General features: G+C 42.1%; 1 protein-coding gene across 11 annotated transcripts in view; it reads right to left on the bottom strand.

Annotated features, from left to right (window-relative positions):
* Nucleotides 1–16806, bottom strand: part of KCNMA1 (potassium calcium-activated channel subfamily M alpha 1) — a 784008-nt gene that overhangs the window by 27466 nt on the left and 739736 nt on the right. For 6 of the 11 annotated variants that reach the window (XM_053584070.1, XM_053584060.1, XM_053584061.1 and 3 more), the window contains 2 exons: nt 9844–9957; nt 3466–3596 (listed from right to left, as the gene is read on the bottom strand). In XM_053584070.1, coding sequence (XP_053440045.1) covers nt 3466–3596; nt 9844–9957 — 245 coding nt within the window. Of the gene's footprint in view, nt 1–3465; nt 3597–8986; nt 9068–9843; nt 9958–16806 lie in introns of all 11 variants that reach the window. The other 5 variants (XM_053584058.1, XM_053584059.1, XM_053584063.1 and 2 more) reach the window with 1 other exon arrangement.

Genomic DNA, 16806 nt, shown 5'->3' with positions numbered 1-16806 from the left:
AAAGTCCTTTCATTGTGTGTATATGTTTGCGTGAGTGTAATGTGTACAAAAAGCTGCTATCATTTGGAAAAAGATCTCTCTTTCTTTCATTTCTTTTCATTCATTCATTCATTTTTTTTTTTTTTTTTTTTTGAGACAGAGTCTCACTATGTTCCCTCAGTAGACTGCCATGGCATCACAGCTCATAGCAACTTCAAACTCTTGGGCTTAAGCAATTATCTTGCCTCAGCCTCCCAAGTAGCTGGGACTATAGGCGCCCGCCACAATGCCCGGCTATTTTTTGTTGCAGTTGTCATTGCTGTTTAGCTGGACTGAGCTGGGTTTGAACCTGCCAGCCTCGGTTTATGTGGCTGGCACGGTAACCACTGTGCTATGGGCACTGAGCCTGGAAAAATATAATTCTATATTTGATCTTTGAGGCATATGCTCATAATAAGCATAATGATTGCTTCTCATCATTAATTTCTGCTGTCGATTTGAAGGATAAAGCCACAAGGCCATGTTTGTAACATCCCTACTATTGCAAGAATGACTGTGAAGGTTCAAAACATTATTATTTTAACAAGTGAAGCAGTGAGCAGTAGGAGTTGAGTTATGAAGGACAATGTGCACACGTGTGACTAAATGGCAATTGGGGAGGAGTGCTAGAAAAAGACCATTGGCATCTGAGGAGATCTGTGTGTGGATGTTGTGATGTTGCTGGTAAGTGAATGCCTCTGATGGAAGCTTGCCTCTGGCTCCTGCTGTTTGCAGGAGTCTCCGTTTCTCAGTTTATACTCCTGCCAAACAATTGTGATCCTTCTAGTAACTATGTTGGTACTTGGCTAATCTGCTTTGTCATAAATTAGGGTTGGGATGCGACACAGAGACATCACAGGTAACCTTTTATCAAAAGGTCTAGATCCAACTGGGCCTGTTGAACCAGACCCAATCTAATACCACACGATGGAGCTCAATCATCCCGGCCATGAAAACAAGGTCTTGAATAATTTGATGGGTGTTTGGATTAATGATGTGAAAAGTTATTATCAGTGGGCTAGTGAAGTAGGTCTTACTTCAACACTTAAACTTATTGTCCACAAGATTTGACAATGTAACTGAAGTGCCTTGCTCAATTCTGGGCTTCTAACACATGGTGCTGCTGCTGATAAATGCAACGATGGTTACTGGATTCCTGAGACCCTTTTGTCCTAGGCCAGGATGCAAAACAGATGCTGCTCCCAGGTGATAGCTATGCCTCAACTATCTTCTCCCAAACATTTCTGTTTGTGTTTAAAAGAAGATTAGAGATGGGCTTTTTAAAACAAATTTCAAACTAATTCACTTTGATTTCTCATCTGGATTTCCAAGAACTGACTCCCTTGTGATGCGAGGGACAGCTGTGGAGCTCAAATCCAGATGTGCCCTACCATCGCCCCATGGCCACTATGTGCCTCCCTGGAGTGGAGAGAAAGTTCTATGGTGTTTAAGCCAGTTGTATTCCTTGGAACCAGCGCTGGCTTCGTGGATGTTCAGCCTATGTAGTTGCTCAGGGCCTACGCCCCGCAGAATCTCTCACTTGGTATAATGCTCTGCTATCGCCATCTTGAAATTCTTTATAATTAATGAAAAAGTGACCTTGCAAATCATGCAACTAGTCCTGCTAGAAACACAGCCAATGTCTGATATGTAGAAACATAACTAATTTTATAAATTCGTGTTTTTAAAAACTTTTACTGGATAAGTCAGTCTTTTGTGGTTCTGAAAACAAAATTTCAGGAAGTTTTACTGAAAACATTTTAATCACCTCCTACTGAGAACAGTCTTCTGAAATCTCTCTAATTAGGATCAGAATTAAAATGAAATTTCTAAAGAGATGGATTATAAAATCTACTTGAAAGTGGTTTAGAAACCACAAAGCCTAAGACGCAGAATTGGGGGTGATCTCACAAGCATACCCTTAGCTTCTATTATTCCTCTGCCTCAATATCACTAGCAGGTAGAAAAGGTAGCCTTAGCGTCATCAGGCCCTCAGAAGGGTTATGAGCCCAGGGAAAGCAAGAGTGCCCTTCTCTAGGCACCATTTTATCTCCTTGTTGGCTTGGGAAGCTATCGTATGGCGTGATGCCCAGTCAGTTAACCCTAATTCGGATGAATGTAGTTTCACAGTTATTTTTAAATCCATAATTCCGATTTCTAACTAAGATACGTTTACAGTTGGACCACATTCAGGAATATATAGTCTTAAAAAGCTTTATGTTTTTTCTTTCCTCAAATAGAGGTCCTTCTGGGATTAGCTTTAATGAATAGACGAGAATAATGCATAATTAGCATATCAGTAGTTTAACACATGCAGGAGAATAACCTTCCTAAGCACTTTAAGAAATGTACGTGTATAAAAACTCTCTAAGTTCTGTTTATGATTTTACTGTGTTCAACGAAACTCTTTTTCATGGATTCTCCAAAGGTCAGTTTTTATCCAGCCTATGTCTACATGTTCACAAGTTGATAATTTGAGAACTCCAAAATAAAGAGGCTTTTCTACATAATAAATAAAGGCGCTCAGTGGGAACACTTCACAATACCAGGTTATGACTCATTCCAAATGTCTGCTTTTGCCGTTTGCAGTGAAAGATAGTTCCATTAAGTTGGGATCTATTTTTTAATTGTTATTTGTTTTGTGGTATTAAAAGTGGGGAAAATAAAACCCAGCTAGATTGTTCGATGCATATCCAGTTAGAAAAGAACCAAAGGTGCATTTAATCCCTTGGCCAGCTCACTTTCCTTTCTTCTGTCACCAATTCCCTACCTCCCTGTAATAAAAGAACCAGCCTTGCCTCCCCCAGGCCTTGTCTTCTCCCGAGGATGGCAGCTTCTATGACCTAGGAGTTACCCTTGACCCTCTGTCCTCCCCACCTTTTGCTAATGTCCAGTGTTTTCCCAAGTCCTATTAATTTTATTGACAAATACTACTGAAATCCGTCCACCTCCCTCTATTCTACTGGCTCTAGCCTGAGCCACAATTGACTTCCTGTAGCCATCATGCATCTCCGAGCCACCCTACACACACTGGCAAAGCAGCCCCCTAAAAACACGAAACTGCTTACATCAGTCTCCAACCAAAACCCTTCAATGCTTCATCATCATTCTTAAGAAAAAGGGTGAAAATAGGTTTTGAAGTCCTGCATGTCTAACCTTCCCCATAATATCTCCCCTCTCTGTGGCTCAGATCCTAGGATAAAATCTCTTATTTCCTTGGGGACTCTTCAGGTCAGGTGCTCACCTATATTACCCCTCAGCTCTCCTTGCCTTCCTTGAACTTTAAGGCACTGATAACCAAATGTTTACTTGTAGGATGGTCTGATTAATGTCAGTATCCCCTTCCAGGGTACAAATTTCCTGGGGTTGTGCTCCCTACCATAGCTCCATAGTTCGCCCCGGCCTCTGAAGTTGGAGGTGCAGAGATGAAGGAGCTGGATGACTCACCGCGCTCATGAGAGAGTCCAGGACGCTGACAGCAAATGCTGTCCCACAGGCAAAGGGCTGCGTGAGGTACAGTTCTGTGTCGGGATCGTCATCATCGTCTTGGTCCAAAAACTGAACATTAGTATCATTCACTAGAAAAAGTGTGAAATAAGAATTAGCCTCGAAGACCACACACAGGCAGCGGAGCCAGAGAGAAACCAGGCTACAGGCTGAGAACACTGAAGTCACTGGAAAGGAAACAAAAGCATGGCAGAAGCCGTGGATGGATCTTTGGGGTGAGGGGCAGTGGGACTCAACGGACTGTTCCCATGTGACTGATTAAGCCTCTGAGACCTGTAGAGTGGCAAGTTGGAGCAGGCTTGCTCCATGGCAAGCCGCTGGAGGACCAGCACTTAGTGCTGGTCAGTCCTTTGGTATAGTTTTAGAATCATGACCAAAAAAACACCTTGGAGCGTGTTTTGGTAGCCAAGTCCTTTGAGAGATATACATATTTCAATGATGCATAGCCATGCTGGGATGGTAAGTTTAGCCACAGAGAAATAAAGCAACTTATTAGGGCAAAGAGCAATGGACCCAGAGCGCAGCAAAGGCAGATAGCGGGGAATAATTCACCCCCAGGTGTGACCCACAGCCTGCCCGGGGGACATGCCCTGGATCCGGGGCTTCATCCAGCAGGCTCTGTTTAATACGCAGGAAGCCTCGGGTAGTATGGCTTCCTGGCTGTCTCCTGCTGTTGGCTGACAAGGACTTGCTTTGAATGTTGAGTTGCACGGGGACGCCCACGTTCTCCCTTTCCCCTTCTAAACAGCTCAATCTTTTATGTGCCTCTGCTCAAGCAGACGCAGCGCTCAATGTGTGTTTCATTTCCATCGGAGGAGTCCTCAAGGACTCCTCCTGCATGCCTGTGCAGACTGATAAGTTGTGTCACTCAGATGTCTTTAACTTATTAAAAATTAAGTGACAAAATAATTCAGAAATTATCAGTTTTGCAGAGCAAGTCATAGAAGAAAAAGTAGGGGAGGGGCGGGGGCACTCATGATTTCTGGAACAATCATTGCACATTTAGAAAGAGAACAAATGAGATTGTCTTTCTCTGATTCCCTTCTAAATGTGTCAGCAGCTAATTCTCTTTTGCAGAGTTATTGTTTTAATTTTTGAAAGCAACTTTCTTGATAACTTTTCTTTAAAAAAAACAAAACTTTTGTTTATTGTATGAGTCAGAATAAATGACACTAGTTTAAAAGGCTAGGTATGCTATTAGTGTTTGTAAATGACATCATCTTGTTTCCCCAGAGAAAGATCTGAATAGGGGAAATTCTCTGCTCTGTTCTTCTGAAGTTAATGACATCTAGGTTCCCATCGTCTCAGCAGCACTTGAATTGAGGTAAAAGTCCCAAACTAGTCTCTGACAACTGAGCTTTGAGTTCAGCCACTGTCACCACTTCCTTGGGCACAGCATTTCATCATTCTGCACTTTAGTTTCTCTGTAGAACAAGGACATCATAGCAGCTGTCTCCTGAGGTTGTCAGAAGCCTGTGTGAATGAGGTTGGGCCTGGAGAGGTGACCCAGCACCTGGATCATTTCATGCCTAATGTTAGCTGCTGTCACTATCTCCCTTCTGATGCTAAATAGACATTATGCAAATGTCCAGTTTCCCTCTACTCAATATCTTGCTTGGAGTCTTTCAAGCTTTTCTTTACCTCCCTCCACTTGTCCAAAGGCATGTTTTCAGCCACTATTTAGTCTTTCTGCTTTGTGAATCAAAAAATGTACACTTGGGACTACCTGCAGCTGAGTGCGGTTTTAAGTCCTTGTGCCAGCCACTGATAGTGTGTATTGACACTTCCTAAGGACCAGCATCTGTTACCTCTTTTCAAAAGGATGGGGAAAGGCTGGCACGAGACATGGGAGCAAAGTAACTACAAGTAGGGAAAAAGGATTCTGGGTTTTCAGATGAGCCCTGGATTAGGGGCCATCAGAAAAGAACTCAAAGATTTATTAATCCATTCGTGGATCGATGGGCACTTGGGCTTTTTCCATGACTTAGCTATTATGAATTGGGCTGCAATAAACATTCTGGTACAAATATCTTTGTTATGTTGTGATTTTTGGTCTTCTGGGTATATGCCCAGCAGAGGAATTACAGGATTGAATGGCAGATCTATTTTTAGATCTCTGAGTGTGGTATATGTATACCATGGAATACTATGCAGCCTTAAAGAAAGATGGAGACTTTACCTCTTTCATGTTTACATGGATGGAGCTGGAACTTATTCTTCTTAGTAAAGTATCTCAAGAATGGAAGAAAAAGTACCCAATGTACTCAGCCCTACTATGAAACTAATTTGGGGCTCTCACATGAAAGCTATAACCCAGTTACAACTTAACAATAGGGGGAAGTGGGAAAGGGGGGTGGGTAGAGGGAGGGGGATCGGTGGGATCACACCTGTGGTGCATCTTACAGGGGTATTTGCGAAACTTGGTAGATGTAGAATGTAAAGGTTTTGGCACAGTAACTGCGATAACGCCGGAAAGGCTATGTTAACCACTGTGATAAAAATGTGTCAAATGGTCTATGAAGCGAGTGTATGATGCCCCATGATCATATCAATGTATACAGTTATGATTTAATAAAAAAAAAAAAGAAAAGAACTCCAAGAGACTAGTCAGGGTTCATCAAAAATCTTGTGTATTGTTCTGGGATACTCAGGCTCAGAAGCAGAGCAATCACCGTCACCTGAAAATTTCACTGAGCAGTGCTTAGGTGGCCCTGCTAAGTGGAGGGAGGTAAAGAAATGCTACCACTTGACAGACCCCAAGAAAGACCTTAATAGGCACCCACGTAATCACCCCAGAATGTTTGTGACCAAATACAGGTGGGAACAGTTGAGTTAAACAGCTTAAACAAAGTTCTTTCTTGGGAAACTTTTAGGAGTCTTTGCCATGCTAACCTCAGTTGGGAGTGTCCAAGCAGATGAAGACTAGAACATATCACACAGCTTAAAAAAATCTTGTCTGTCCTTGGCACCTTCTGTGTCTTTCAAAGGGCATTTTTCTGGCCTGGTGTAATGCAGAACACATCTCAGAACACGCAGGTAAATAGTCAATGTTTGTGGGGAATGTGGGAGGGAAAGTGTTCCGAGGATGGCAGCACGGCTACCATCCAGGAAATGGGGCTCACAGCAGAAGGTAAGGGTGGTGTGAGCATCCTCCAGGCTCTGGGAGCAAAGAGAAGAAATCTGGCAAAGAACAAAGGATTCGAGAGAGTCAATTATGCTAAGCGAATGCCTGAATTGTTGCTCAGATTGGGGGTATCAAACTTATTTTCGCTTCCACTAATCACAAATCAAGATATCCAGGTTAGTCAGCAGCATATAAATTCCAAATAGAAAAAAAAAATTCCTGGCAGTGATGATTCTGAAATGCTGCCACAGGTTTCCAAGATACATTCTTGGATGAATTTTCTTTTTTTCAGATTAATATAAGAGCACAAATGGTTAGGTTACCTTGATTGCATGTCTAAGGTAAAGTTCAAGTTGTAGTTGAGTCCTTCACTGGGAGGTGTGCTGTACACCCTTACATTGTGCCCATTAGGTGAAAGATTACCAATCCTGCTCCCCATCCCTTCTCCTCTTCCCTCCCCCCACTTGAATTTAATTTTGTTTTTCCCTCATGTGGGGGAATAGTGATTTATCCATTGGTCTTGTATTAGTATTGTGTAATTGGATACTTGCTTTTCTATTCTTGTGATAGTTTACTAAGAAAAATGTTCTGCAACTACATCTAGTTAAACACAAAAGATGTAAAGTCTCCATCTTTTTTAATGGTTGAATAGAATTTCTTATTACACATATACCACAGTTTATTAAACTAAGCATGAGTTGATGGGCACTTGAGTTGATTCCATGTCTTGGCGATTGTGAATCAACCTGTGATGAACATTCTAGTGCAAATGTCCTTATGGTAAAATGATTTTTTTTCTTCTTCTAGGTAGATGCCTAATTATGGAGTTACAAGATCAAATGGAAGGTCTACTTTTGCTCTTTCAGGATTCTCCATATTTCTTTCCATAGAGGTTGTATTAGTTTGCAGTCCCACCAGCAGTGTAAAAGTGTTCCCTTCCATCCACATCCACCCTAGCATGTGTGGCTTTGGGACCTTGTGATGTGGGCCAATCTCACAGGGATTAGGTTATGTCTCAAGGTGGTTTTGATTTGCATTTCTCTGATGACTAGGGATGATGAGCATTTTTCATGTATTTCTTGGCCATTTTTCTGTCTTCTTCAGAAAGTAAGCCACATGAGTTCCTTGGGTTTCTTGCAGCCCTACAGCTCTGAGAAGAGCAATCCAGAAACCTAGGCTTTTAGTCAACTACACTAAACATAAAAAAGACACCACTCCTGTGGCTGGAGAAAGAAAATAGTGTGGTACTCCATGGCCTGAGTGAATCTGTCCTGATAAGTAGCTCCATCTACAACAATGCAGTGCTGAATGGTGGACAATTTATTCCGTAGTTTCTAGACACCTTGTAAGCAAGACTACTGTGTTAAAAGCCTACTCTCTTATTTTGAAATATATTTTGGGGGCCAAGAAAATGGAGCATGGGTTTCATTTGTGAGTCATTTGAAGGCAGGTGCTCCCACCTCTCTATCCAGTCCTCCGCTGAGCAGCACTTTTGCTGTCTCTATTTAGAAAATCAATCCCCAGTTCTGAGACCTGCTGCTGCTGGGTGCCTGCCCTGGAGTTATTAACCAAGTCATTGGGAAGGGCCTGACAAATGCAGTCATGACCAGAGGGCTTTGTCTTTCAGTCACTGTGAATCTTCCAAAGAGAGCTCCGGGGGTGGGGTCTGGGAGTCAGAAAGATGCTGTGCCTTGGCATCTGCCACCCTCACCCTCTGTACCCTTCCTGAAGGCTGGCTTTAGTAAGAAAGGGTCCCCTAAGAGCCAGCTGTTTTTATAGCTTCAGAACCAGAGCTTCTGAGAAAGGGCCTAGTGGGGGAGTGGGGGAAGGCAAATAAAGTCAGAGTAAAGGAAAATAAACAGCTGGAGGGAAGGCACCGTCTTAGGTTTCTTATCTTAAAATTTTGATATTTCTCCTTTGACTTCCTTTGAGGTCTGTGAAGATGTGTCAGTCAAACTGACAGTGTGTTGGAAGAGGAATAGAAGGGAGAAGGTGGGAGAATGGGGTGACAAAAAAAATGTAGGGGGGGAGGCTCAGGCCGCCAAAGAAAACGCATTACAGCAAGGATACTTTGGAAACAACTGCCAGGTCAGATGGGTGTGATCAAAGGTTTACTGATGCTGTGTGGGGAAAAATCATTAAGAAAGGCCAGAACAAGACAGTCGATTGCAACCAGAGCCACAAATAAAACACATTCAAAGCAGTGCCATGGGGTAGCCTTTCTGTTACAGCCGGTGAAATAAAAAAAAAAAAAAAAAAAACAAGCTGATGATAGTTGGAAACACCAATAACAGAACAAAGGAAGATAGTGATGTGAAGGAAAACAGTGCTTCTTACCCAGTTCAGTTATCATTAGAATGTGCGTCCCACTGTTTTTTTCCTGATTGACTGATACCAAAGGCAACTTGCCCGGTTTAGCTAATTGGATACGGCATTTAAGGATTGGGGAAAGGGAGTGGAGGAAAGTACAGAAAAAGAAGAGAGTGAGGGAATAACAGAGGAAACATTCTCAAGGAAAAGGACCCCCAAGGGACCAGAGGTGGTTTGCATTTGCCTTGCGGGGAAGAGGCCATTCTGCAGCTTTGCAAATTCACAGATGGCAGCAGCGGGTGCTGTGGCCAGGTCAGAAGTTGGATTCCTCTGGTCAGCAATCATGGCCCTCAAAATCTCATCCTATTTGGGACCAGAATGGCATTTGCTGAAAATGGCCTTTGGCTGAGAAGTTCAACTAGGATAGGTTAAGTTTGATGTTATCGCTTCTACTCCATTCTCAGAATAGGTTTGGCTTAGACCTGAAGCTCTGTATGTCAGTGGAGGGTTCAGATCATAGGCGAGGTCCAGACAGAATGCTCCAAAGAGGTGTTTCCAGTGAAAATCACCAGAAAGAATCCATGGACTAAGCCTTCCTCCCACTTCCTGAATTTATGCCCCCCAATACATCTCATGCTCCTTTGTAAACTGTGACCAGCACGAAGGAGTCTGTCTATCTCAGAGGTAAGACCAATTTTCCTTTGGGGTAATTGGCCATATATTCTACCCATATGTCTCTCCAACCCCTCCCCACCCTGGAACAAACCCCACTAGAACCTACAATGTTGAAAGGGCTAAGAAGCAGACCAACCTCCTCATATTCTACATGGTCTGGAAGAGAGGACAAACCCTCCCCCCCCCCGAAAGCTGACATTGACCCCTACCTAGTTCAGTGATGATGGGGATGTTGACTCCAGTTGTGATGGATGGCTGGCGCAACATCCCATGCACTGGGCTGTTATCTGGAGAGGATCTATCCATTCCTGGAGGTGTGAACCCTAGTGGGAAGGAAAGAGGGGAGGAAGAACAATCAGAGAAGTGGAATATTTGGAAATAGTCGTAGTACGGTGCATATACACAGACCCAAATATGTAGCTTATGTATTGTTTATAGGTCAACAATTAGCTCTTCAAGATAAACTCTGATGAGCTATTTTTCTGGAGGACAAATAAGCAGACCATTATAAGTAATTCTAATTCACTAGTTCCCTAAACATCCAAACTCTATACCAATTGTTTATCTTGTTCATAGACTTTGGTTCCCTTGTCCCTCTATGTACACAAGAGGAATTAGCTCTGACACCCCCTTGAAGTTAGGTATGACATTACAAAGTGAACAGAGAAATGCCTATCTCTTCTGGCCCGGTATGAGATTGGTCACCTCTCTCTTCCCAGGCCACAGCAACTATGGGGACACCGGTTTCTACAGAGATGAAGGCTGGACAGCAGCCCTGGACACACCCACAAAGCCCTCTGAGTGAACGAAAAATAAAGTTGTGTTCCTTTAAGCCACTGTTGTTGCTGTCCTTACCTCAACGTAACCTGACCTATCCCAAATGTCACCTTAAACCAGCTGATCGCCTGTCCTTTGGCCCATGTGTGACTTAGGCCTGGGTTTTGACATACTTGTGGCAGATAGGATGTGGGAGGCAATCTGCTTGGGGCGTTTCAGGAAGTGACTGCTTGCTCTTAAAAAAAAACATAGGAAGAGATTCTCTTTTAATTTACTGAACATTGTTTATATGTCTGTGGTACCTGGAACTGTTGCAGCCATCTTGCCATAGGGTGAATACAGCTGAGGACAAAAGCATCTTAGTGACACCTGCCGATTGAACCCCAGGAAGACCTGAACTGGAGCTCCTGGGGCAACCAGCTCTGGACTATCTACCTCAGGCTTTCTTACTAATGGGATTATGTACTGGGGGTGCCAAAAACACGTAGATGCTTTTTTAGAGACTTTACCTATACATTACTTTTCAAAACAGAATTGAATTACGGCAGCAATGTATAGTATGACGTTTGCTCAAGACATGGTGTTAACCAAATGCATGCTAGTGTCACTGTCACCATGCAACAGGCAGGACAGTTAAAGAAAAGGCAGGAGTGCGGTTGTGTCAGTCAAGGAGCACAAAATCATTTTGAAGTGGTGTTTGAAATCTGAGAACGTTGTGGAAGGATAAGGACAATGGAGGTGTAAGTAGGGGGACCTTAAAGGATGTAGTGTACCACGGAAAACTTGTACGCAGGTGGCACTTCGGGAGGAAATTGAAACAGCAGGCACAGTGATGCGTGGACAAATGGACACCGTGGTCAGTGTCGCTCTAGCTGTAGTTCTCCATAATCACCGGTGTCTGGACACTGATGGTAATCGCTTTGAGCACATCTTATAATTTCAGAAGTCGAACATGACTTGTATTCATCTTTGGTTATCAGCATACATCGAGTATTACAATTTTTATATAGATCTTTCCTTTCTTAAAATGTCTATGCTCTTTTGGCACACTCTGTGTATATATTTACTTATACATTCTCTCTATATATATTTAAATATATATGTACACATACACATCTATGAGGAGTTTTCTTGCAGTAAAAATCCTAACGATGTGTGTGCGTATATGTATGTGTGTATATATATATATGCCGCTTGCTTATGATCAACCCCTTGAACTTCCCAGCATGGCCAACACCAATCTCGTAAGGTAATGGAGGCACAGAATAATAATTGGAGTACAGCCTGCTTGGTTTATGATTTTGTAGTTTGGGGGGTTTTCAGTTCTCATGCCTAAGTCCTCAGTATACATCAGGATGGGCTTGAACCAACCATAGCGTCAAGTTTAACCCAACGCCAAGTTTAATGCCTCTTTAAGGATGTGAACAGGGACATAAACATAAGAAACTCTTTCATCTCATACTTTCATTTGCTGAAAATCCATTTTTCCAGGTGAAACAAATGGCAAGTGGTCCCATTCACTCTGCACTGGCGGCAAGGCCCAATTGGCTCTCCCACCTTATAGGACAGACAGGTGTTCACATTCACCTAGGTTTCTCCTTTTAGCCCTTGGTGGTTGCTCCAAGGATCTATTAATGAATTAACGACTTATATGAACAACATCACTTTGCTAAATTTCAAAGGACAAAACTCCCAGTAGATTACGAGGTAACCAGATTAACCAGATTCCTGACTCACGCCCCAGCAATGTGACAAGAGTGGGCTGAGTCTGGCATTTTGGTTAGGTGCAAATCAGGAAGGAAATGACAAGTGCTCAGTAACTGCCTGTTGTTTTGGAAGTGCATAATGCATGAAATTCCAGACAAATATAAAACAGTTTTCTTATTTTCTGCTCTCCTGTGTATAAATTTCTTATCATCGAGCGCCATACTTTTAGAAAGCCAAAAAGAAAAAAAAAAAAAGTTTTACTTAGTATCAGCTCCCTGATTGCACTGGTTTGGGTTTTTATATTCATATCCTGTGAACAAGGTAAGTCATTTTGAATGACACCGTGGTGTCCATCTTTCTCAACTTTTCTGGCCAACCACATAACCAAACACATGCATTTTTAAATCCTAGCCATTTTCTTCCCCTAGAATGGTAAAGGAGAAAACTAAACTGTTTTCATCAGAAGTTTCATTCAAAACCATGAAAAACTCCAAGTGACAGCTGCGCAGATTCAGTGGATGTGACGTTTCTGAATTTCTTCAACTTGACAAGTAAACACCTTAAATCGGTAATGCCATATGCATAATACATGGCCTGTATTTTGACATCCGTCATCAAATGCTGACTTGAGAAAATACGGGTTTGGACGTCAAGGAACAGCACCCATGAAGCAGGGAGAAATGGAGGTCACACAGAATTAGGAAAGCTGTATTTCATTACAGATTCTGCAACAAGCCAAAGCATCCTTTTATTTTATCTTATTTAAAGATTCTATTTTCAGCTGTGAAAAGACTCCACTCCTTTGCATGAAACCTTCATTTAGAAATGATATGCTTGCTTCATAGTCCACTTTCATTTTGCTATCATATTCCATTTTCCCCTTTGGTCACCAAGGCTGGTTCCTTTAGCATCTGCCAAGTGACAAAGTATGGTGGGTGCCCAAAGACATCTCTCTATCGAGGGTCTGTCCCTCTCCTCTGAATGACCCTAAGGAAAGCACGCTTTTATTGGCAAGAAAACTTCAGCAGTGATCATGCCACTTTTTATTACTCTACTTTTCTAGTTGCACATTTTAAAAGCAAGGGGTACGGACAACCAGAAAAATAGATTTCTTTTTTTCCCCTTGTATAGAGCCGTGTTAAAGATGAACAGAATTTATTAGTGTTTCTTAGGGGTCTTAATATGGGCAAATGTGGTCTGAAATGGCAGGGCTGACCTAGATCACCCGAATGACCTCAGAGAAGAGGAAAATTCCTTCTAATGGGATGAAGATATCAGCCTTTGACACCTGGTGATGGCATCCACTCTATTCATCATGGCTACCATTGACAAAAGGGCAGGTCTATATGTACATATGTCTGGGGGTCCTGCTGCCCACCCCATGACTGTTTATGGAAGGGGATACATCTTGGGTTGCACGGTAAGTCTCTCTGTATAAAACGATGCTCTAGTTCTGCATATGAAAGCACCAGCACATGGGATATACACCAGGGATCTACAGTGAGGGAACAGAGAAACTGGGAAACACTCCCTTCATTAGTTAAACTAACACTTGGGAAATTAATTTTAGAAACAACCACTTAGTTTGCCAGGAGAGATGACTAAGAATATCAGCATTGGAGAAATGGAATGGGAAGCCCTCAGTCAAGGAAAGACTCAAGTTTAAATTATCTATATTCCAAGCTCTTTCTGGGATGGGCTCCTGATTTCTCAGACGCACCGTTGCTCTTGGTTAGCCATGACCATGGGAGGCAAATTATGTGCTAAAAATGACTCCCTAAGACCGCCTGAGCTTCTTAAATTGAAGGTCCCTCCCTCTTCCCATCTTCAGTGGCAGATTTTGTTATCTGTTTTATTCATTTGGCATAAGGTATAAATGCCTTGATCAACACTGCCTCAGGACAAATATTCTTACTCCACATGCTGTTTAAGAACATTAGGGAAGAGACTGGGTTGTCCCTTTCTTGGAGCTCCCCAGATCATCTACAAAATGCTTGGCACATAAAGAAGAAATAGAATAGTTACGAGCACTGGCTTTGAAGTCTTGGGTTCAAATGCTAGCTCATATACCCATGAGCCATGTAACTGTAAGCATTGCACAGAAGGTCTCCAAGTCTCTGTTACTTCATCTATAAACCAGAAGTACTGCCTACGTAGGACAATTGTAGGGACAAAATAACTCATTCAAAATATTTAGTACAGTGCCTGGTATGAAGCAAATTCTGGCCACTAATGCTCATATTTTATTAGATACACAAAAGATATTTGTGGATCACCATCAGTTCCCAATGGATAAAGAAGTGAGGAAGCATGTGCTAGATAGAGAAAATCCCAGAAAATGAATGAGAGGGCAATCAGCATTGTATATATATTTTGGTATAAATAATCATACCAGTCCTGTGATAGAAATTCAGCCCAAAATATCTAAGGAAGGAGGAGTCTGAAAATGGAATAGCTAGGATTTTCTTCAGGTATGTTAAGAAACTGATGGCCTGTCTTCACACAAGAAAGTGTCCGTATTCCTCATGGCAACTGCAGAATCTCTCTGGAGCATTCCGTTTCCTGGAGTTAATTTCCTACTTCCTTCAATTATTTAGCAGCACAGGTTCCTCTTTTGTTTCTCGGCCTCCTGGAATGATTTTCACTATTCTCTAAATTCTTTTACAGCATTTGGCCATCGGCACTCCTGTTGGGTTCAGCTGAACCAAGCCAGTGGTGTCTGGTGTTCTTTTTATGATATGGGTTTTTCTTGGGTCTGACAGTCCTGGGACTCTGCCAAGGAGGGCATGGGAGGGGTATGCGTCATTTAGTAAAATGTCAACTCTAATATCAATTAGGATGGCTTGGAATTAAAAAATGTAACGCAAATACTTGGCCTACTCAAGAAAGAGTAATGACATGCATAACAAGACACTCCCTAAATTTCATTTTTTAATGAATTATTTTGGGGGCTTACTGTATGCATATATGCATTACCATGCAGCATCTAAGAGGCATCATGATGATATAAGAAAATCTATGACTCCGACAAAACCTACAGAGGGAATGGCTAAAAAAGGGTTCCAGGCAAAGAAAACACAAGTGCATTAGAGAATGAGAAAGGGCCCATCTCATGGTTTATATGGGACTCAAAGCAAAGGTGAGAAGGCTCTAGATCTAGACTATCTTAACTGAGAAGGAAGAAAGGCAAGGGATGGCTAAAATGGAACCTCAAGGAGACAGAGAGCACTGAGAATCATAATAGCTGACTTGTCTCGAGTCTTACTGTGCACTCAGTTCTGTTCATATAATAACTTTAGTTCTCAAACCATCCTTTAGAGATACTCCTATTTTATAGGGGAGGAGGCTGAAGCACAGAAAAGGCAACTTACTTGCCCCTGGGCACACTTCTAGGAATGGGAAGATCTCAGATTGGAACCCAGCCAAACTAATCCCAGCGTCTTCCCTAAATCACCACACCACATAGCTTCAGGTTATGTGCCAGACTGTACTAAGAGATTTCTTCATGGGCCACCTCATTTATTCCTCATAACAGCACTATGAGTCCAGGGACTGTTAGTATTTCCACTGTGTAGAAGAGGAAAATAGGATTCAGAGCAGTTGAGTAACTTGCTCAAGCATATCCAGCTGGTTAGTGGCAGATCTGGGAGCTCCAGCTGGGCAGTGTGATCTTAAGAGTCCAGGGATAACTACACGCCATGCTGTACCCCCTGTGTGCCTGCTGGCCTCTCCCTGCCAGGCAAGTTTGAGGCCCAAGCCAGTCTTACTTTTTTATTGTTTTCACTTTTAAACAATAGCAGATAACAACTGGGACCCATTGTAGTTATGCTTAACTTGCTTTAGTATAGCAGCATGCACAACTCGGTACATATAATAAATGCTTTATTACAGTACTTTTCCATGGGGGAAACACAAAGTACTTTCTAAATCTTCTCTAGTTAAATCCCCAAGCTTTTCCAAGGAGAGAGGGAGATGGAAATTCTTATCAATCACCTCCCCTAGAAGAGATGGAGAAATTAAAGTAAGTGCTTCTCCCACCCCCATAGACTTAACATAAAAGAATTGGTTCAAATGGCAGGCCAAATTATCTTTTATTGTGTGCATATAAATGATGGTTAGGAATCCATATGCTACGTTAAACTAGGGAAATAAATTAGACCGAGTCATCTAGGTTTGCTGAGACAGGTATTCAATATGAAGTTGTAAAAGGGAAAGATCACCGTTAAAAATGATCTATAAAGACATGTTAAAATCAAGAGAAACATCTCATATTACATCATCTACGAGATGAATTAAATTTCCTGTTAATGCTGGGGGTGGGGGGGTGGGGGGGATGTCCCAAAGCCAAATGTCAGATGAAGCACAGATCAATAAAAATATTTTGATAAGTAAATGCAACAATGCTATTTAACACATGATTGGCAACTGCTAAAACATAAATTATCCAAATTTCTCATTGTTGCTTATGGGAAAATTATGCAGATTAGGACTTGATTAGGCTTATATCATGAGACTCAATTTGGACTTTTAATCTATTAAGCTCCAATAAATGAGGCATCTGAATAGCTCCCCTGAGCAACTATAGTAATAGCCACAGCAGTCATTTCTGCAGTATGTATTCCAGCAAATTCTTCAGCAGCAGAAGGAAAGAAAATTCCATGTAGAGAAGCACAGTCTCTTTCTAACTT

Source organism: Nycticebus coucang, chromosome 3, assembly GCF_027406575.1.
Source record: "Nycticebus coucang isolate mNycCou1 chromosome 3, mNycCou1.pri, whole genome shotgun sequence".
In the NCBI taxonomy this organism is placed as follows: Eukaryota; Metazoa; Chordata; class Mammalia; order Primates; family Lorisidae; genus Nycticebus; species Nycticebus coucang.
Note: the sequence above shows the minus strand (reverse complement) of the source record. Positions and strands in the feature narration are given on the sequence as shown.